The sequence below is a fragment of the Corvus cornix genome, chromosome Z, assembly GCF_000738735.6.
Source record: "Corvus cornix cornix isolate S_Up_H32 chromosome Z, ASM73873v5, whole genome shotgun sequence".
NCBI lineage: Eukaryota > Metazoa > Chordata > Aves > Passeriformes > Corvidae > Corvus > Corvus cornix.
Genome location: NC_046357.1, coordinates 22,601,095 through 22,617,645, shown reverse-complemented (window position 1 = coordinate 22,617,645; position 16,551 = coordinate 22,601,095). Strand labels below are relative to the sequence as shown.

The 16,551-nt window shown below is 43.3% G+C and overlaps 1 protein-coding gene across 1 annotated transcript in view; it reads right to left on the bottom strand.

Moving 5' to 3' along the window:
* Positions 1-16,316, bottom strand: part of SERINC5 (serine incorporator 5) — a 49,891-nt gene extending 33,575 nt beyond the window's left edge. Inside the window, exon 1 of the mRNA XM_019291979.3 lies at positions 16,186-16,316. Within this exon, the coding sequence (XP_019147524.2) occupies positions 16,186-16,221 (36 nt within the window). The 5' untranslated portion in view covers positions 16,222-16,316. The remainder of the gene's footprint in view (positions 1-16,185) is intronic.
* Between the last annotated feature and the right edge of the window lie 235 nt (positions 16,317-16,551).

The following is a 16,551-nucleotide window of genomic DNA, read 5'->3' as shown; positions in this document are numbered from 1 at the left end:
AGTAGCATAGCTACCTTCCATGAGCATAGACCATATGTATTTGACAGCAATATAAGGAAGACTGTCCATCCCTCTGGTTACTTAAATATGACACGGAAAAGAGAAAAAAACCCCCCACCTTCTAATTTGCCTGCTACAGTTCCCCAGGCACTCGTTCCTGGTGAGGCTTTCTTCTCTAGCTTAGACAGCCTTTTAACTACCTGGTCTTTTCTCCCTGCTCATCAAAGAAGGAAACCAAAACGTTTATCCTCAGTCTCATTTGAAGGCTTCAAGACTTTTCCTCCCAGCACCTAAGTTGTTCAGGGTCTTTTTCCCTGCAAAAAATTCAAATTTGCCCAATCCCTCCCAGAAAATCATGGAGTCCCACTGCAAACAGTCCAGCAAGCCACCTGACTCCTCTCCTCAGCACACAACCACAAAGGGGGTGGGACTTGGCCTCGCAGCACTCCACACACAAGGTGGGCAACCAGCTAGATGGCTGTACTTAAAAAGTTGTATTAAACTTAAAAAGCGGTGTCATGCCATCTGGGTTGTACTTGCTTCAGTAGTAGTCTCCACTGCATCAGTCCTTCTATCTGCCTGTGTGCTTTTGGGAGCAATTTTAAATATCCTCTCAAGTCACTGAGGAAAACAGACCTGATCCTGAAGCTTCTCTGCACTGATCCCTTGACATTCCTCACTGACAGCAACCTCCACTGGATGACAGGTTCAGCTGTCCTTTTCTATAATTTTATATTTCACAGTTTCTCATCTGCAGAAAGTTTAAGCTCATGCTGCAGCCACTTCTCAAACTTTCACAGCAGAGGAGATACTGAAAGAGCAACTGGAAGATAGAAGACAAGTCAGCAGTGGCCAAGTCTCACAACTGGAGCCATCACTTCACACAGAGAGCAGGTTTTTTCCAGGTTAGCTCTGATGTTCGAGACCAGGACTCTAGAGGTAGAATGGTACATGGTATAACATGGTACATCACCAGGTACAGAGAACAAAATGCAGGACAGTAACTGCCTAAGCCCATGGACCACTGGAGTGCAGAAGGAGTTAAAATTGAATATTCATATGCATTGACTTAAAAGCATGTAGCTGGAACAGCTGCTTTGCTTTTGAATAGACAGCTTTGAGCTGTTCCACAAACATGCTGTGTCTTTAAAAGATGGTTTCAGTACTGAGTCCAAGAGGACTTTATGGTGGAGAGTAAAAAAAAAAGACATTAACACTTTGTACAAAGTGACCAAAGCCAATAAATTGGTATAAAGCCTTAACTCTTTCTTATCCCTTCAAATAAAAAAAGAAAAAATCTACTTGTTCGAAGCATTGCAAAAAATGCTTCAGTTTAGATAACTGACATTCACAACATTCACACACTTTTCTAGACTGGCAGGTTCAAAGTGGAGCCTGCTCACATCCTTGTGATGCTTCTTGATGCCTCTCGATTCTTCTAAAATGAGCATTTTTTAAATATAATGACTATATCTTCCTGATATAGGAAGTATTCCTGAACCACTGCTTTGCCAGTGACTGTAATAAGCCAAGAGTTCGAACTGACAAGACAGGTCTTTTCAGAAAACATTAAGAACAGTTCCAGTTAAAACTCAGTACCAGAGATTACAGGTTGTTGCATTTTGGATCAGTGCTACTGGACAGAAGGAAGAGCAAAGCTTTATGTTTTCAGACTGTTAACATTTATATGTTCAAATACTTGAGCACACACCATCTTTAATTGCTGAAAGATCCAATTAGTAAACTGCAAACATTAGATACTGCTTAGCCACTAATTAAAATGATGATGAGATCGCTAGTGTGTAGGACTCCCTTCAGAATGGTCACAGAGCCACCTTCTCCCCACATGCCATCATGGGCACACACTACAGTCCCCCACAACTCTGGCTGGCTCAATCCCTCACTGCCTCACACTGTAGCACACGCTGATGCTGAAGCTTATCTCCTGGATAACCTGAACAAGGCAGCAGGTCCAATCCGTTTGACAGAGTGGGCAACTGCAGCCTGAATGACTTGGAGGCCAGGCATTTACACGCCAAGACATATTAGGGCCTGCACAGTTGAGACAGGAATGGAAGCACTGTTGACTGGGGTCCTTGAGAAGGACACTAGAAGAAACCTAATGTCCAAGCATCTTCTCATGGCTAACTTGCGAACACCATCCAGCCCCAGCACGTGTTTGGGATGAGAGCAGTCACTAGCTCCAGAGAGACCTTCACCTTCTACCATAGTCATAGCTCAGGCTTTCATCCAATTGCTCCCCTGAAATAAGTATGTCTTTTACCCACAACGGTGAATGCATCTGTTGAAATGAAAGTTCCAGTAATGGGAAAAACATATCCTGGAACAACCACACTTGCAAAAATTAAACTAAAAGCAGCAGTAGTATTTAGATCCTTCTGCAGAAAAGTACTCCCTTGCCCTCAAAAGCAAAGGCCCTGCTCTTATATTGCCTTCACTCCACAGCTCTGGAGCTATGGGTATCTGAGGTGTTTCTTTGAACCCACAATACAACCAACCCATGGGATGCAAGAGAAAAAGTCTAAAAAAACAGGAAGCAACTGGAAATTAGGCAGGAATGAGAAAGACTATCTTCTCTGTTTTATACGGAGACAGGGAAAGGATTCCAACCTAGAAATGCAATGTCAAATGATACAACACTTAGAGAATCTCCCCATCTTTTGGACACTTTTCCTTCCGTTTCTGACCACTTTTGAATCCAGCAGTAAATTTTATCCTGCTATAGCAGGCAGATGGGACCTCAAAGATAAGTTATTAAAGTTTCCTTGAAAATAAGTGAAAGATTTAGTGGAGAAAAAATGATCTCTCAACCCTAAGCAAGGAAAAGGCTAAAACACATCTTCAGTACTTTCTAGAAGGGGAATCAGCACGAGATACCAACCTCAATGGACAAAGCTGCAGGAAATCAGGTTTGCTAATTCAATTATTCAGGAAACCATTTACTTAAAGCAAAACCTCCATGTTTCTGCAAACAGGGAAAACAGTCCTTCACCAAGCTGTTTTTCCTAACACATTTAAGTTAGGTCTTAAATACATAACACTACAATATACAAGTATATAAATATATAATTATATTTATATATATATATATATAATTATATATAAACACTACAATATGCTACATCTGACCTCAGACAGATAGCTTCATATTCTATCACGATTAATAATAGCAGTGGCAGAGGTGTGGAAACACCCAAAGCTAAATGTTCAGGTCAAACACACTTAACAAACCGCTCTCACCCAGGAAAACCTTTTGCAGAACAAGAGATGTATTTTGGGGAGCACCATGTGGAGTGGAGCCAGGAACACCACTGGCCTCATCCCACTGCACTGTGGTACATCACACTACACACATGTCCTGCAATGCTCCTGTAACCTGAGAGGACACAAATCTGGATGAGGGTGACAGAACCACCCTTTTCACCATGTAATGGAAAGAGGAGACCATGGGGACAGGACTGCAAGCCCTCTTCTCAACCTGCAGGTACAAACAGGCAGCGCCAGAGAGGAAAGCAGCCCCAGAGTGCACAGGGATCTCTCTCCTTTCCCCAAAAGCTATGAGTCACGGAAGCCATAAGATGGGCCAAGGTTCACTGCTTTTTCCCCTTTTTTTTTCTTTTAAAAAAACCCCATCAGAATTAGAGGTCTGGATATAAAATGAAAACCTGATAGTCTAACTTGCAGCACATCTTTTATTTATTCCACAGTATGATTTCTAAGTGCAGAACACTATTAAGGACATCACTCAAGATTCAACAGACCTACAAAAACAGCTTCATAAGCTTTAATAGCTACCAATTCTAATTGAAAAATTCATCTTCTTGAACAACCCAGCTACTACATACTGTCCCCCCAAAATGAATGTTAACGATCTAAATTACATTTATTTAACTCTGGAAAAAACACATTCATTGTAATAAAGATTTTCCGCAACAGCTGCTTTCTTTAACCATGATCTCAAATTTATTCTCTTGAGAATAACTACTGAAGAAAAGCCAAATATAAAATCCTGTTTCCTGTCAATTTAAGCAGAGTTTTTATGTAATCAAAAGCATTGTGGAGGACCAAGCCAAACTGTATTCTCACTACATTCTCAAAATAGGCCTATCAATGAGACATGAGCAAAAGAAGAAACATTTAGCAAGTTTATTACAGCTCAGAGACCTAAATATCACAATTGTCTTCAAAGCAAGGTTGTACATTGCTCAATAAAAAACAACTGCAGAAATTAAAGTTAATAAACGGCCAAGTTCCTTCAAAGAAAGTTCCCAGGGTCTACTTGGCAAGGATGCAAGTCACACAGTACTGTCCATTAAGACAATTATAAATAATTTTGCAAATGCAAAATCAGCATAACCAAAGTACACGGAAATCTGGCAGCTTGCCGCTGCATCCTATAACAACAGGAATCTGGGCTGCAAAACTGAATGCATTCATTCTGACAGGCACCATCAACTAGACATTTAGCATGGTTTGACCCAAAAAAAGTACCAATCACTCATCATCTACTTCATACCAGGAAATTTTTTTGGAGCGAAAATTAATAGTCATGTTAACTCACAATAAAATTTTGGTATCAGCTATAGACAAACAACAATTGCACACAAACGACAGTTGCACTTAAACAGCTCAGAAAGACAACAGCAAAATTCTCAGTCAGTTCCAGGAAAGCAGATCCACAGAGAGGCATGCATAAAGTATAAAAAGGGCAAAAATACTTCCCACAAAAAAGCCTCTCACTATAGGATATCAAACACATTAAACTACTATATTTTAGGAAAAAATCAGGGACCTAACATGGGAGTTGTTTTGCATAACTCTTATAAAATTTTCATCTTTCCTCAAGCACTTAATCTCTGTTTCTGGACATAGGGCTAACTTCAGGGGAACACTGAGGGAGAGGCCAAATTCCTTCTTGATTTTCCAGCTTGATTAACAGTACCCACAAAATGCCTGAGGAAGCTTGGTTGAGACAGAATGAAGAACTTTTATGCCTTTTGTTTTTCTTGTGTATTAATCACGTTATACAAACATCTCCTCAACAAGGTTGGAATAAATCAAGTAATGAAGGCAAAGACCATTTTTCATTTTAAAAATGTGACACTGCATGCTATTGGAACATGGTTTATGCTGTTTATTATCTTAGCCTAAAGAAAGGTTATCCACACTATGTTTGCTGGTGTAACTCCAGCAATATGTCATATTTAGCATAGATAAGTCTTACATCAAAAGTAGTGCTTGAGCCAGCAGAATACATCTCCCCAGGGATTTCTGGGACTATGACTACATCTATCTTAGGGCTTTTGCTTAATCTTCAACAACATTAAGGAGTTCAGTTTATTTACAGACTCCAGAGTGGCACATCAGTGTCAATGAAACACATTACTATCAGAGATTACAACACGGGGTAGGGACAGAGGCTTTAAGAATGTCTCAAAGGTCGGTCACGCTGAAGCCATGCCATTCACCACCGAGCATCACAACAGTTTCAAACTCTTGGTATTTAAGTTACTTCTCCAGAAGCTACACCAAAAAAAAAGCACAATGAAAATGCAAAACGCCGTGAACCACTGCAGTAACAGCACCTAGGAACAGTATTTGGTTGAGCTGCTCCACAACTTGTTTCACACGCTGCCAAAGTGGTTGTGCAACAGCAGTCAGGGAGGCCCCTGCGTTAAGAAGAATATTAGCAAATGTAGTTACTGCTGTCCCCCAGGTCCACAGGACTGTTTGGAGAGGCCGAGGGCAGCTCCCAGAGGGCAGGCAAGCGGATGTATGCTCAGTAATCCCTCCTGTCCCACTGAAGCTTGAAAGAACTACACACAAAAGACCAAATCTAGCCCAGGATTTCAAACTATAGGAAAGACGTAAGATTTTCCCCAGGTGGTTCACACAAAAGCAAGAGAATAATCAGATTCTGAGGGTGGGCAGGGTGGGCAATAGAAATATCAACAGAATTAGGACATAAGGTGTTTAAATATGTAAAACAACAGGAATAAGCTCACTGGCTAGTCTGTTGCCGACAGAATTAGTGTGACGAATGAGTGAATGATAAATGTTGTCTTTCACATATATGATTTTAACATTTACAAGTGATAATATACTATGTAGAAATAGTGTTAAGGTAAAATATAGTTAAGTAGAAACAAGATTAAGAGTGAATTGTAACTTCGAAATAATTGTAGTATGTTGTGAAACGTAGTAATAAATACATGGTAATAAATGTCCTTTAAGTTGACAAACTACAGAGCCAGAAACCAGGACATCTTAAAGAAACAAAGATAAACCACATGCATCCCAGGAAGTTTGTTATCTCATCAAGACTCACACCTCCCAAGGAAACTGTCAGCTACAAATTAGGTTGGAGACTGGGGAGGCACCGGAGTGGGGTGCCTGCCTTCAATTCTGAAGCTACCCAGAGGAGCGAGGCGGCGTCGTGCTGGCGGGAGGGGGCAGAGATCGGAGAGGGGGGAAAGTTGAGTGAAGTGGAAATTACTTTCTGGGCTTATTGACTATGTTTAAAGAAGTACTTAAGTTCACGGTAAAATGAATGGAGCCGCGCCTCTGGCAGTATTGCTAAGCACCCCAGCGCTGTGATATGCCTTTGTTCTACTAATAAATGTTCAATATTATGCTACTGAAAATTCGGCTCGCAAATTCATTTATCTCAGTAGTAATGGGTTTCTACGGCAGAAACAGAAATTTGTGAAAATACAGCACAAAATAAAGTGCCTGGAGAAGGTGTCTAACATCACGTCAGAGACACAACTACTAGGAACAGGAGTCCTTCCCTTGAGTGCAGCCAAGAAGGAGATCTGGAAAGGGCCTCACTACTGCCTATCTCCTCCAAGTCATGATCCTTCATCCATGGGATTGATTCAAACAGGAAAACAGGTGCACCATGGTAAGATGTGGAGTACCGAATCCTCACTGCACGGATACTGAACAGTGTAGGTCCTGCACTGCCCTCCATCACCACTTGCTCTCATCTCTCACTTCCTCTGTCAGCACCTGAGAACATGCCAAAACTCTCCACAAGCCGAATTTAAAGGATTTGTGAAAGGGTCTGAGGACTGATAGGCAGCCAGTGATAACGAAAAGATCATTCCAATTCTTACACCATGTGGACTCATCTCCCCACCACCTGGAGCCAGTGGCTATTACCCAACTGCCTCCCGCAGCTCTAAAGGATCTGTTGCCCCTTTGGGAATTGCTCCTTGCTGTGCAGGGATTTGGGAAGGCCTCTCTCCCTGTCGGCGTCTCCACCCGCATGCCACTGCCCTGCTGCGGGCGCCGGTGAGCGGAGCGGCTCCCGCCTGCCCGCACGCACCTCGGGGGACAGCCTGCGTCCAGCCTCCCTCCCGAAACACGAGGGGAATCCACCCAGGAAACTGGCAGAAACACCACTGAGTGCACTCGGAGAGCCTGGACAGGCACGCCGCTCACTGCGAGGGCTGCTTTTCCTCTACCGCGCCGATGGCCGGGGAGCCCGGCGCGCAGCCCGGCCCGGAGCCTGCCGAGCCGCGGGGCAGAGCAGGGACGGCGCACCGGCCCTTGCCCACCCCGGCCTCCGCTGCCGCGTAGAGCGCCCACCGCCCCGGCCCCGCCGGCCGCTCACCCGGGATCTCGCTCCCCGCCGCGACCGCGGAGCCCCCGGGCGGGCCCCCAGCGCCGTGCCCGGCAATGTCCGCCCCCCGCGCCGCACACCTGCCGCGCTGCCCGCGCCCCCGACCCTACCTGGCCGGCGCAGCAGCGGGCGGACATGCTGGCAGAGCGGGGCGGCGCGGCTCCCTCCCCGCTCCCGCATGCAGGAGCTCGCAGGGCTGGGATGTCCTGGGCTGCGCAGGGCAGCGCGGGGCGCCGCGGGCGGAGCAGCACCGCCTCTGCCCGGCTGACGGCCCGGCCCGGCCCCGCCGCCCCGCTTCCGCTGTCGTCAGCCCGCGTGTGAGCTTCGCTACCTCGCTCCCCGAGCCAGCAGGAGCGGCGGCAGCTGCCATACGGAGGGTGGATCCGAGCGGGGCCATCCTCGGCAGGCTGTCCTGCTAGCGAGGACACTGCTGAGATCACCTGCCTAATTACATACCCACTAAAACACCTGGTTTTGAGTAGCTGGAATCTAATAAATTGACTGAATAAGGCATTGAAACATGCGGATCTTACGAGGCCGGGTGTCAAACTGAATTTTAACGCTGTAGTGCACCAACCCCGGTGCAAACTGCTTTTCCACATCGCAGGGCTGGCACGCGAGCCCGTTCCGCGTGGAAAAGCCATGTTTGTTCCAAGGACAGCTGTAAGGCCGTGCTTTCCTAACAGTAGCTGAGACCTTTCCTCGGTGTTTCCGAAATACATTCAGCAGCCTCAGTCACTAAGAACCATGCACAGTACTAGGCAGGAGCCAAGGATTTCTCAGCTTCCCATGTGATGATAGGAACTTGCAAAGCTAAACTCAGATATGACAAGTGTAAGATGAATGCGTGTTTACAAAGAGACTGCGTGAATCTGCTTATAGATAAGGCCAGAGACTTGTCGATAAGGAAATAACAAGAGAACCCATTAATCTCAGAAAGATTTCCTAATTGACACGGACTGCTGCTCCGCCAAGGTCATGCTAGACTCCTGAATTTTGTGAAGAACAAAGACTTAATAGAGTTATGAATATAACCTTCTCTGCCCAGCGTGGACTTAAAGCTAATTTAATGATCATGAACGGCTACATATTATGGAGACATGTAGTAGGTGGATGGGGAAGTCTGTACTTTCACAGGACTCCTCTGTCTCCTCTGTGGACACTAACATCCAGCGACATGAATTTTCCACACAGATAGAAATTACTACTGCAAAGCTATGAAAAGTAGAAATTAAGGACTCTGTGGAAAGACTCCCTGTCCTTGACTGCTTTGTGTCCCCTGCGTGTGTGTGTGCATGCTGAAATATTTAATATAACTATTTTAAACTCTATTTCTAGTCTTAACTGCCCTTGCTTTAGGAATTCAGAGCAACTAAAAGCTATTACCCTGAATATGGGTACATATGTGTAGATAATGTAGCAACACCTACCAAGGAAACTGGGGTGGATTGCAGGATGTAAAAGCCCTTCCTCTTTCCTCATATATGCAAACAGAGTTGATGCTTTAGGAAGTGGATCATGTGATGAATCAGTATTACATAATTTGGTTATGCTAGGGACTGAAGAGACCAGTTATCATAGCAGTACATTTAATAAAAAACAGACAAGTACTTTGTTTTTAATGGTGCTCCAAAAGCTGCATATATTCAGCTAGAGACAATGTATTTACCACTCTTATAAAATTAATTCTGTCAACCAGATGGTTATTAAACTGCAAAGGACACCAGTTTGTGGGCATCCAGGAGGCCCTCAGCACAGTTCAGGCACTGATGTGGCTGATGCTCCTGCTTTGTAGAAGCAGCAAAAGTCCCAACTTCAGGTGAGGACTCCTCGTCAGGACTGGGGCTGGAGGCTCAGCACACCTTCTCTGATTTATAGCTCCACTCCCCAGAAGCAGTAGGGACAGACTCAAGAATTGAACAACAGACAGGAAAGCAGCATGACCAGCCAACAGGCAGTGGAAAACCACTGGTGTGTTTAGCTCTGAAACACAGTCAGCTTCCCAAAGAATGTGGTTAAGACATGGGAACACAAGGATCACAGCATAGTGAGAACTCAGCAAAACTGCAATCATCTTCTATTTCTGTTCCAGACTTCTCATACAATTGCAAGAAGCTGTCTGGTCAGGCTTTGCTTAATTTCCACGTCTGCAAAATCAACTCAAAACATGAAGGAGAATCTGAGGTTTAATGCAAAAATGAAACTGTCTTACAAGGAGAGACTGGTGAAGGTGACACATGGGTGGAAGAGTATGAGGGGCTGTACCACATGCATGTCTGCGATAGCAACCAGCATTCACTGAGGGGGGAGCACCATTAATTCACTGCTCTATGCAGGTCTGTTATGCCAGCCAGTGCTGTTAGGAATAAATCCAGCCTCTGCACTGAAGAAAACAGCAGAGCTCTGTAATGTACTTTCCAATCAGTTAGAGCACCCTAGAGCTCTGGGATGTGTGCCTTGGCTTTTTCAGTAAAAATTCATCACCAGAAAGGCTTGAACTTCCCTGCTGTGTTGCTGGCAAACATTACGCAGACTAACAGCAAAGCAATGTGCAGATGTTACTACATGGAAAGAGTTGTCACTCAAACTATCAGTGCATTTAGAATAAGGTTTATCCATCAAATATACATTCTAAAATCAGAGAAGGCTGATCTGATTTACTGGGCAGAAATCTTCAACCAGTAGTAATTCCTGCCTCAAAATCTTCCTTTTGGCAGGGGGCCTCTTTGAATAGATGCTTATTCTGATTTAGGGCTTTCAAGTGACAGGGAATTCACAGCATCAGTAGGGAAAGGCAAGATGCTTTGGTCTTGCTTTGTATAACGAATTTTATGCACGCAGACTTACAGAGTTCTAATAAGTCAGGAAGAATGGGGGCATGGAGTGTCCCCATAGGACAAAAGACAGCCAAGGAGTACCCAAGAATGGACTTAAAACACTGATCTCCATTCAGGTGCCGGGGAACAAAGAAGGAAAGAAAACTCTGGGTTAGAAGTTGTAAGCATGGGGCAGTTCTCAGGAAAACCCCTGCTCAGAAGCCAGTTGTGCCCTGGGAGCAAACCATTTTCCTCACCAGTGTGTGCACAGGCAGAGTAGCAGAACCTGAAGCCCCTGGAGAATGTCACTTTGAGGCACCTTCAGGCAGCCTACAGGATAGCCAACCCATTTTTATACATACCAGTGACCTGTGGCACATCAGCTTTGCTCAGGTCACCAGGACAGGCGTTATTACCCTCAGATGCCAACCGCAGTTTCACTTGCATTTGTTGCATCCTTGCACATATCCACTTTACTCTTCACCCACTCATTCCTACATGGATTATTTTTACAGAAGTAGAGGTTCTCACCATCCTCCTTCACTGTGAGAAGAATGCAGTATTACTATCTCTACAGAGAACTCCAAAGATGTTTGTGGTGAAGCAGAAAGCTTTTTGGGGTAGCACAGGGAAGTCATAACTTACCAAGAATGCTCAAAGACTCTCTGCTTCCTCAGTATGAAGCAGCCCAGTGTATTTTAGGATAAGAATATTAGGAATTGCATTGTTTTGTTCACATATTCTGAAATAAAGCTACAACTCAGAACAATGCTTTCAATGTTATGTAATTTCAAGTTTTTTCATAATTAAACGTTTTTGGTTTGTGTCAATTGGCAAAATGAAGAGCACAAAAAGTCTGCATCCAGTGAGGAGGAGAAATATGCCACTTGACTGTTTTTCAGGTGAAATGAAATATGGCGATTTTTTCCAAATGTAAATGCAAGCAGAAAGAAAACAAACTAGATTATTACATGTTGTGGTGGTCACTTCTGTAAATTTAGAATTTGTATGCCTGTTAAAACAAAAAAGGCTTGAAATTGCTTTTTAAGAAAATGGGTATTTTGCTTGAGCCTAGTAGTTAAGACAACAGGCAAAAACAAGATTATGGGAAGGAGGAGTAATGTCTACGCATGTGCACATACATGCTCTGGAAACCACAACTGAGATTCCCAATTGGAGTTCTGACACAGCCAATAACAACCTTACTGTTTGCTACAGTTGTTTCCCGTGGAAAAGGTATTCCAGTACAGGGAAGCACTGTGCAAAGGTGTGAGCAGGCAGCAGAAGTAACTTACTCATCACCTGCAGTTTTACTTGTGGGTCACTGCAAGACCATCTATGTCATGCAGTCTAGGTGGCTAAAGACCATAATAAAGGCATGACTTTCTCCATTTTTTCCTAAATGTGCACCAGTACCTGGATTATGGACCACTTCTCCCCACATTCTTGTAGGTAGCCAAGGGTTTCCAGAAGCCTTGGCCTTTGGACATCTCCCAAAATCCAGCATACCCTAAGAATCATGCCAGAAGCAGCTGGAACAGCACAGTATGTCCGAGCTGTGGGCCTGACAAAAAGAAAGTTGGAATATCCCAGTACTTGTTACTGCTGTGACTGGATGATCACCCTTATGACTGTGCATGGAGGTTGGGGAGGCACCGCAAGCAACCACAACAGCAATGTGAGCACCCAAGGATCTGCCAGGGCAAGGCAAGAGCAGCCTGCAACTATAAATCCCTGAGGTAGGGTGATCACAGAGACTATTAGTGGATGTGGGGCCTGACACACACATGTAACTACCCCTTCCAGAACAATGGGTTGGTCATAACACAAAATTGTGGTATCTTCCTCTATATCTTTACTAGTGTTTTGTAATTCACACAAATATTTTCTGACTGGTAGCAGTTACTGATTTCTAAAAAATTATCCATGCATTTAAGTATTTAAATTTGGTTAGATTCTGGTCAAATGAAACTTGCTGGACTTGAAAGAAAGCATTGCAAAGCATTTGAAGAGTTTAGTATTAAAAAACCCACAAGGCTGGTATTCCCAGGCAAATTTGCTTAAAGAACCTTTCTTTTGAGAATGATAGTTTAATAAACTGGTTGCTTAATTGTTTTTCCAATCCAATGTTAGAGTGGATTACAGTCTGCATTGTCTGTTACGGAAATGCATCAATTACACATTTCTGAGCAGGTTAATTTTTAGAAGTGAAGCACAGAAGTGTGGCATTACACAGCTTTGCACTGAACTCCCCAGTACTGCATTTGCACGCTCTTCATTGCCCCTTTCTAGCACAATGACATGAAAGGCCACTTAAGAAATGCTGTTCTTTCTAAGCCCCCTGCCACTGGATGCAGCACAGCATTTCCTTCCTACTCAGAATTTCATTGCATGATGTCTCAGATTTTCAATCACAGCTAATACCTTTACCTTAGAAACAAGTGACGTGGACATTTAACTTTGGTGATGCTGAGGAAACAGTGTGCTGGGTAAAAAGAAGACAGCAGTGTATCCCAGCATATTTACACATTTCAGACACTCAGGTAACCAGCCAGCAGCAGGCAGTCTGGTGCTGGCTGGGAGGCACTGAGTCATAATGGAGTTAATGAGTGACAGATGGAAGAAGGGAAGCCTGCATATCCTCAAATTACCAGATAAGGTCAATATAGAGGGTCTACTAAAGCAGCTCTACAAGAATATGAGGTTAAACAGACTCAAGCTTATAGACAACCTGGTTCTCCATCCTTACAAGGGACTTGAAGCTTGCAGAGTGATCACTCTCAGAGAGAAAAGCAAGCGCTAGGTTAAGGTCAGTCAGTTGTTACTATATCTGACCACCTGCCTTATTTTTCTGTTGCACACAGCCTCTAGCAGCAGGAAAAACTAAGCCAGTTGTAAATCAGTATTTCAACTCCTGCAATTAAGTCTGATAGATTAAAATCAGTTTCTACCATCATATATAAAGATGAAAACCATCTTTATATAAAAAGGCACTGTCTTTCTGCAGTGCTGACTTTCTTGGGATGCTGATGTGGGAACACTAGAGGAAGCTCCTGAACCTACAGGTAAATTTAGAGTAACAAGAAAAGGGCAGTTTTACATTTGTCAGCTCAGTAGTAGACTTCTTCAGGACTGTCAGATTGCAATAATTAATTATCTGTTAAATTTTTTTGACAGTGAACTTTTTCTTTTAAAAAAATAATTAATTTGCAGATGACAGGTCCATGCAGGACAGCATAAGTATTCTTTGAGGGTACCTGCCTACCAGCTGGGCCCAAAGTAGAGATTTCCCCAAATCAAAGCACACAGCTTTGATATAGACTTGTTGTGTAACTGTCAGTGCCAAAGGAATAAATCTCCTGCGGTAGGCAATGAAGTACACAACACTCATACATTCTAATTAAGAGTAAAGTGCCTCATCTTCTTCCAGCTCTGCAGATCATTCTGCTTATATCACAGTAACGAATACCGTTACTATGAAACTTGCGGGGCACAATTTGAGCTGGCAGCACAAGAAATGGTTACAATGCTAATGGCCTCTGTGCTGTCCACAAAGCAAGCCCCTCAAAAAATCCTTGTGCAGGACCTGCCAATCTATGGATTTGATTCTTTGGAAGAAAGAGACAGAACCCTCCCCAGCACCCTGTCCTTTTATTTGAAAGAAGTTTCTAAAAAGAAGTAAACAGAAATTTTCTGAATAAGTTGCCAACAAAGAAGAAAAAAAGATTGGAAACACTAGAATGGAACACAGAGATGACAGGAGTCCAGTTCAATAGCATCACAGCTCTACTTAGGAAAACCTGAAAATGAGAAATTGGCATTATGTGATCAAAAGTTTGGCCAAATAGAGTTCTCTCACTAGCAAGACCAGAGCTGCTTCAAGAATCTTCCTGGTAGTGGTGGGCTACAGGAGGAATCAGTCTAATTTCCAGAAGGTCTTCCAGAAGACTAGGATCAACAGGTGGTTTTCCTAGGCAGTGCTGGGTTTTGGAGCCAAAAGAGACTGCAGCCGTGCAGGTCTTTTCCACAGCCAATTGCACTACTGGATATCAGCAAGGTGTATGTCAAAATACACCCTGCCAAAAGTGTTCAAAACACTCTGTTCAGCTTTCTGAGAAGTTTTTCTATTTCAACCTGATAAATCATATGCAGACGTATCCCTGGTTTATCCTGTAATAAAGAGAACGGAGAGAATAGCTTAACTCAGAGACAAAGCTGACATATCTGAGTATAAAATACAAGGGGGAGGAGAGGGATTAAAAGAAAAACAGACCCAATAACAGCCTCTTTTGTAATGACCCCTTCCTTCTCCTGGAGTATTAAAAGGTTGCAGGTGAAACCTGCTCTGTAGAAGAATCATTACACTGGAGCACATGGAGCATAAACATTTGTGCACCAGAAGAAATGGCTAAGTGAGCAGTGCACATGCATTCAAGAGACAAAGAACAGTAACAAAAGCCAAGGATGACTGGTAAAAAGAAAGAATTGGCAGTACTGCCTGCAGCGCATCAAGGCAAGGCCACACCATGTATAGAAGAATACCAAAAATGCAAAACAACTCTATGTTACAACTCAGCTCTGAACCCTCTTTGTCAAAACAAAAAGGCTGCTAGGATCACACAGCATTGGCATTAATCAAGAACCAGGGAGACAGAGGAGGATGTGATTACCACAAGTAATCATGGCATCTACAAGAAAAGGAAATCAGTTTTGTTTAAAACAGAGAGTACCTTTGTGTATGGTGTGCTCACACAATGAGTTTTATTATATTTATTGTGGTAGCAAAGTGGAAGAAGAAAACAATGTTCTAGTTCAATTATATAAACAATACCAGTACAATGCATAGAAGTCACTCAAACTCCATCAAGTCTCATGGTAAAAGCCATCACGTATATTCAGTAAATTGATGTGAGTAGAAACAGATTGTCAATGCTGAAGCATGATTAACATGATTTAGAGCTTACAAACGAACCAAGGCACAAATTAAACAGTATTTAGATGACTAATTGCATGACTGCATATTGTATTCACCACAAGTCCCAAATATTTCTTCCAGAGTTCTAACCTAAGTCACAAAAGTTAAGTCAAACCATCCAAAAGGCTGAGATTAAGAAAAATATTGTGCTGATCCTTTCTCTAATCTTATTTTACTCTGTGCTGCACTTACATTTTATCTGTGTACACCATCACTAAGAGCAAGGCAATTTTAGTCCCTGACACAGGCAGCTTCAGTCAGCTCCACTCAATTGAAACAACTCAGCTGAACTCAAGCGAAAACAAGACTTACTGCACACACTCATGGCATAGAACAGGCCCCAACTGTATATACAGAGCACAGTATGCCAAATTGCTGTGTGGGAGCTGGAAGGAAACAACTCCTGAACTTGTATTATATAAAAAATTGCACTTTTTGAGCCTCTGCTGTGGCATACACACAAACAAGACAATGGTCTTGGTCACAAAATATCCTCTCACTTTGTTTTGCCAACTGACAGGGGCAATTTAAAGGACACAGACACCAATGGAAAGAACGACTTATTTTACTATGAATATTAAGGCAACACAGAAGTAAAATGATACATTCAATAAAACAATAAGCTTACTACACACTCAGCTGTAGCAACATGCAAAAGTAAGCAAGCTAATGCAACTAATCATTACTACACAAGAGAAAGGATAGTGATTTAGAAAGATATATCACCCCTTGCCTAAAAAGTTTACCATCATCCAGAGTCCAAAATTGCTGGGGAGCCCCATTTCACAGTGAGGACCTGGAGAGCCCTTCCTGGCAATTGGGAAAATCCTACACGGTGTGTCCACTCATAGATGAGGTCACCAAATTCACCCTGAAATGGGCTCCAGCTTTTATAGGCCCGAATCAGCAAGTCAAAGTGAAGCACTTGGGTCTGATGGCATACTTCCCTCCCATCTAGGGCCAGGGCTTGGCCAGAGCCCAAGCCTTGGCTGGGAGGGTTTTCCCTAAAATACCCTACAAACAGGCCTCTATTAATGCCCCCTTGGGAAAGTTTCTTAAAATGATACATTTCTTGCAGATAATTGCACAAGGTTATGTGAAAGTTTCTAAAG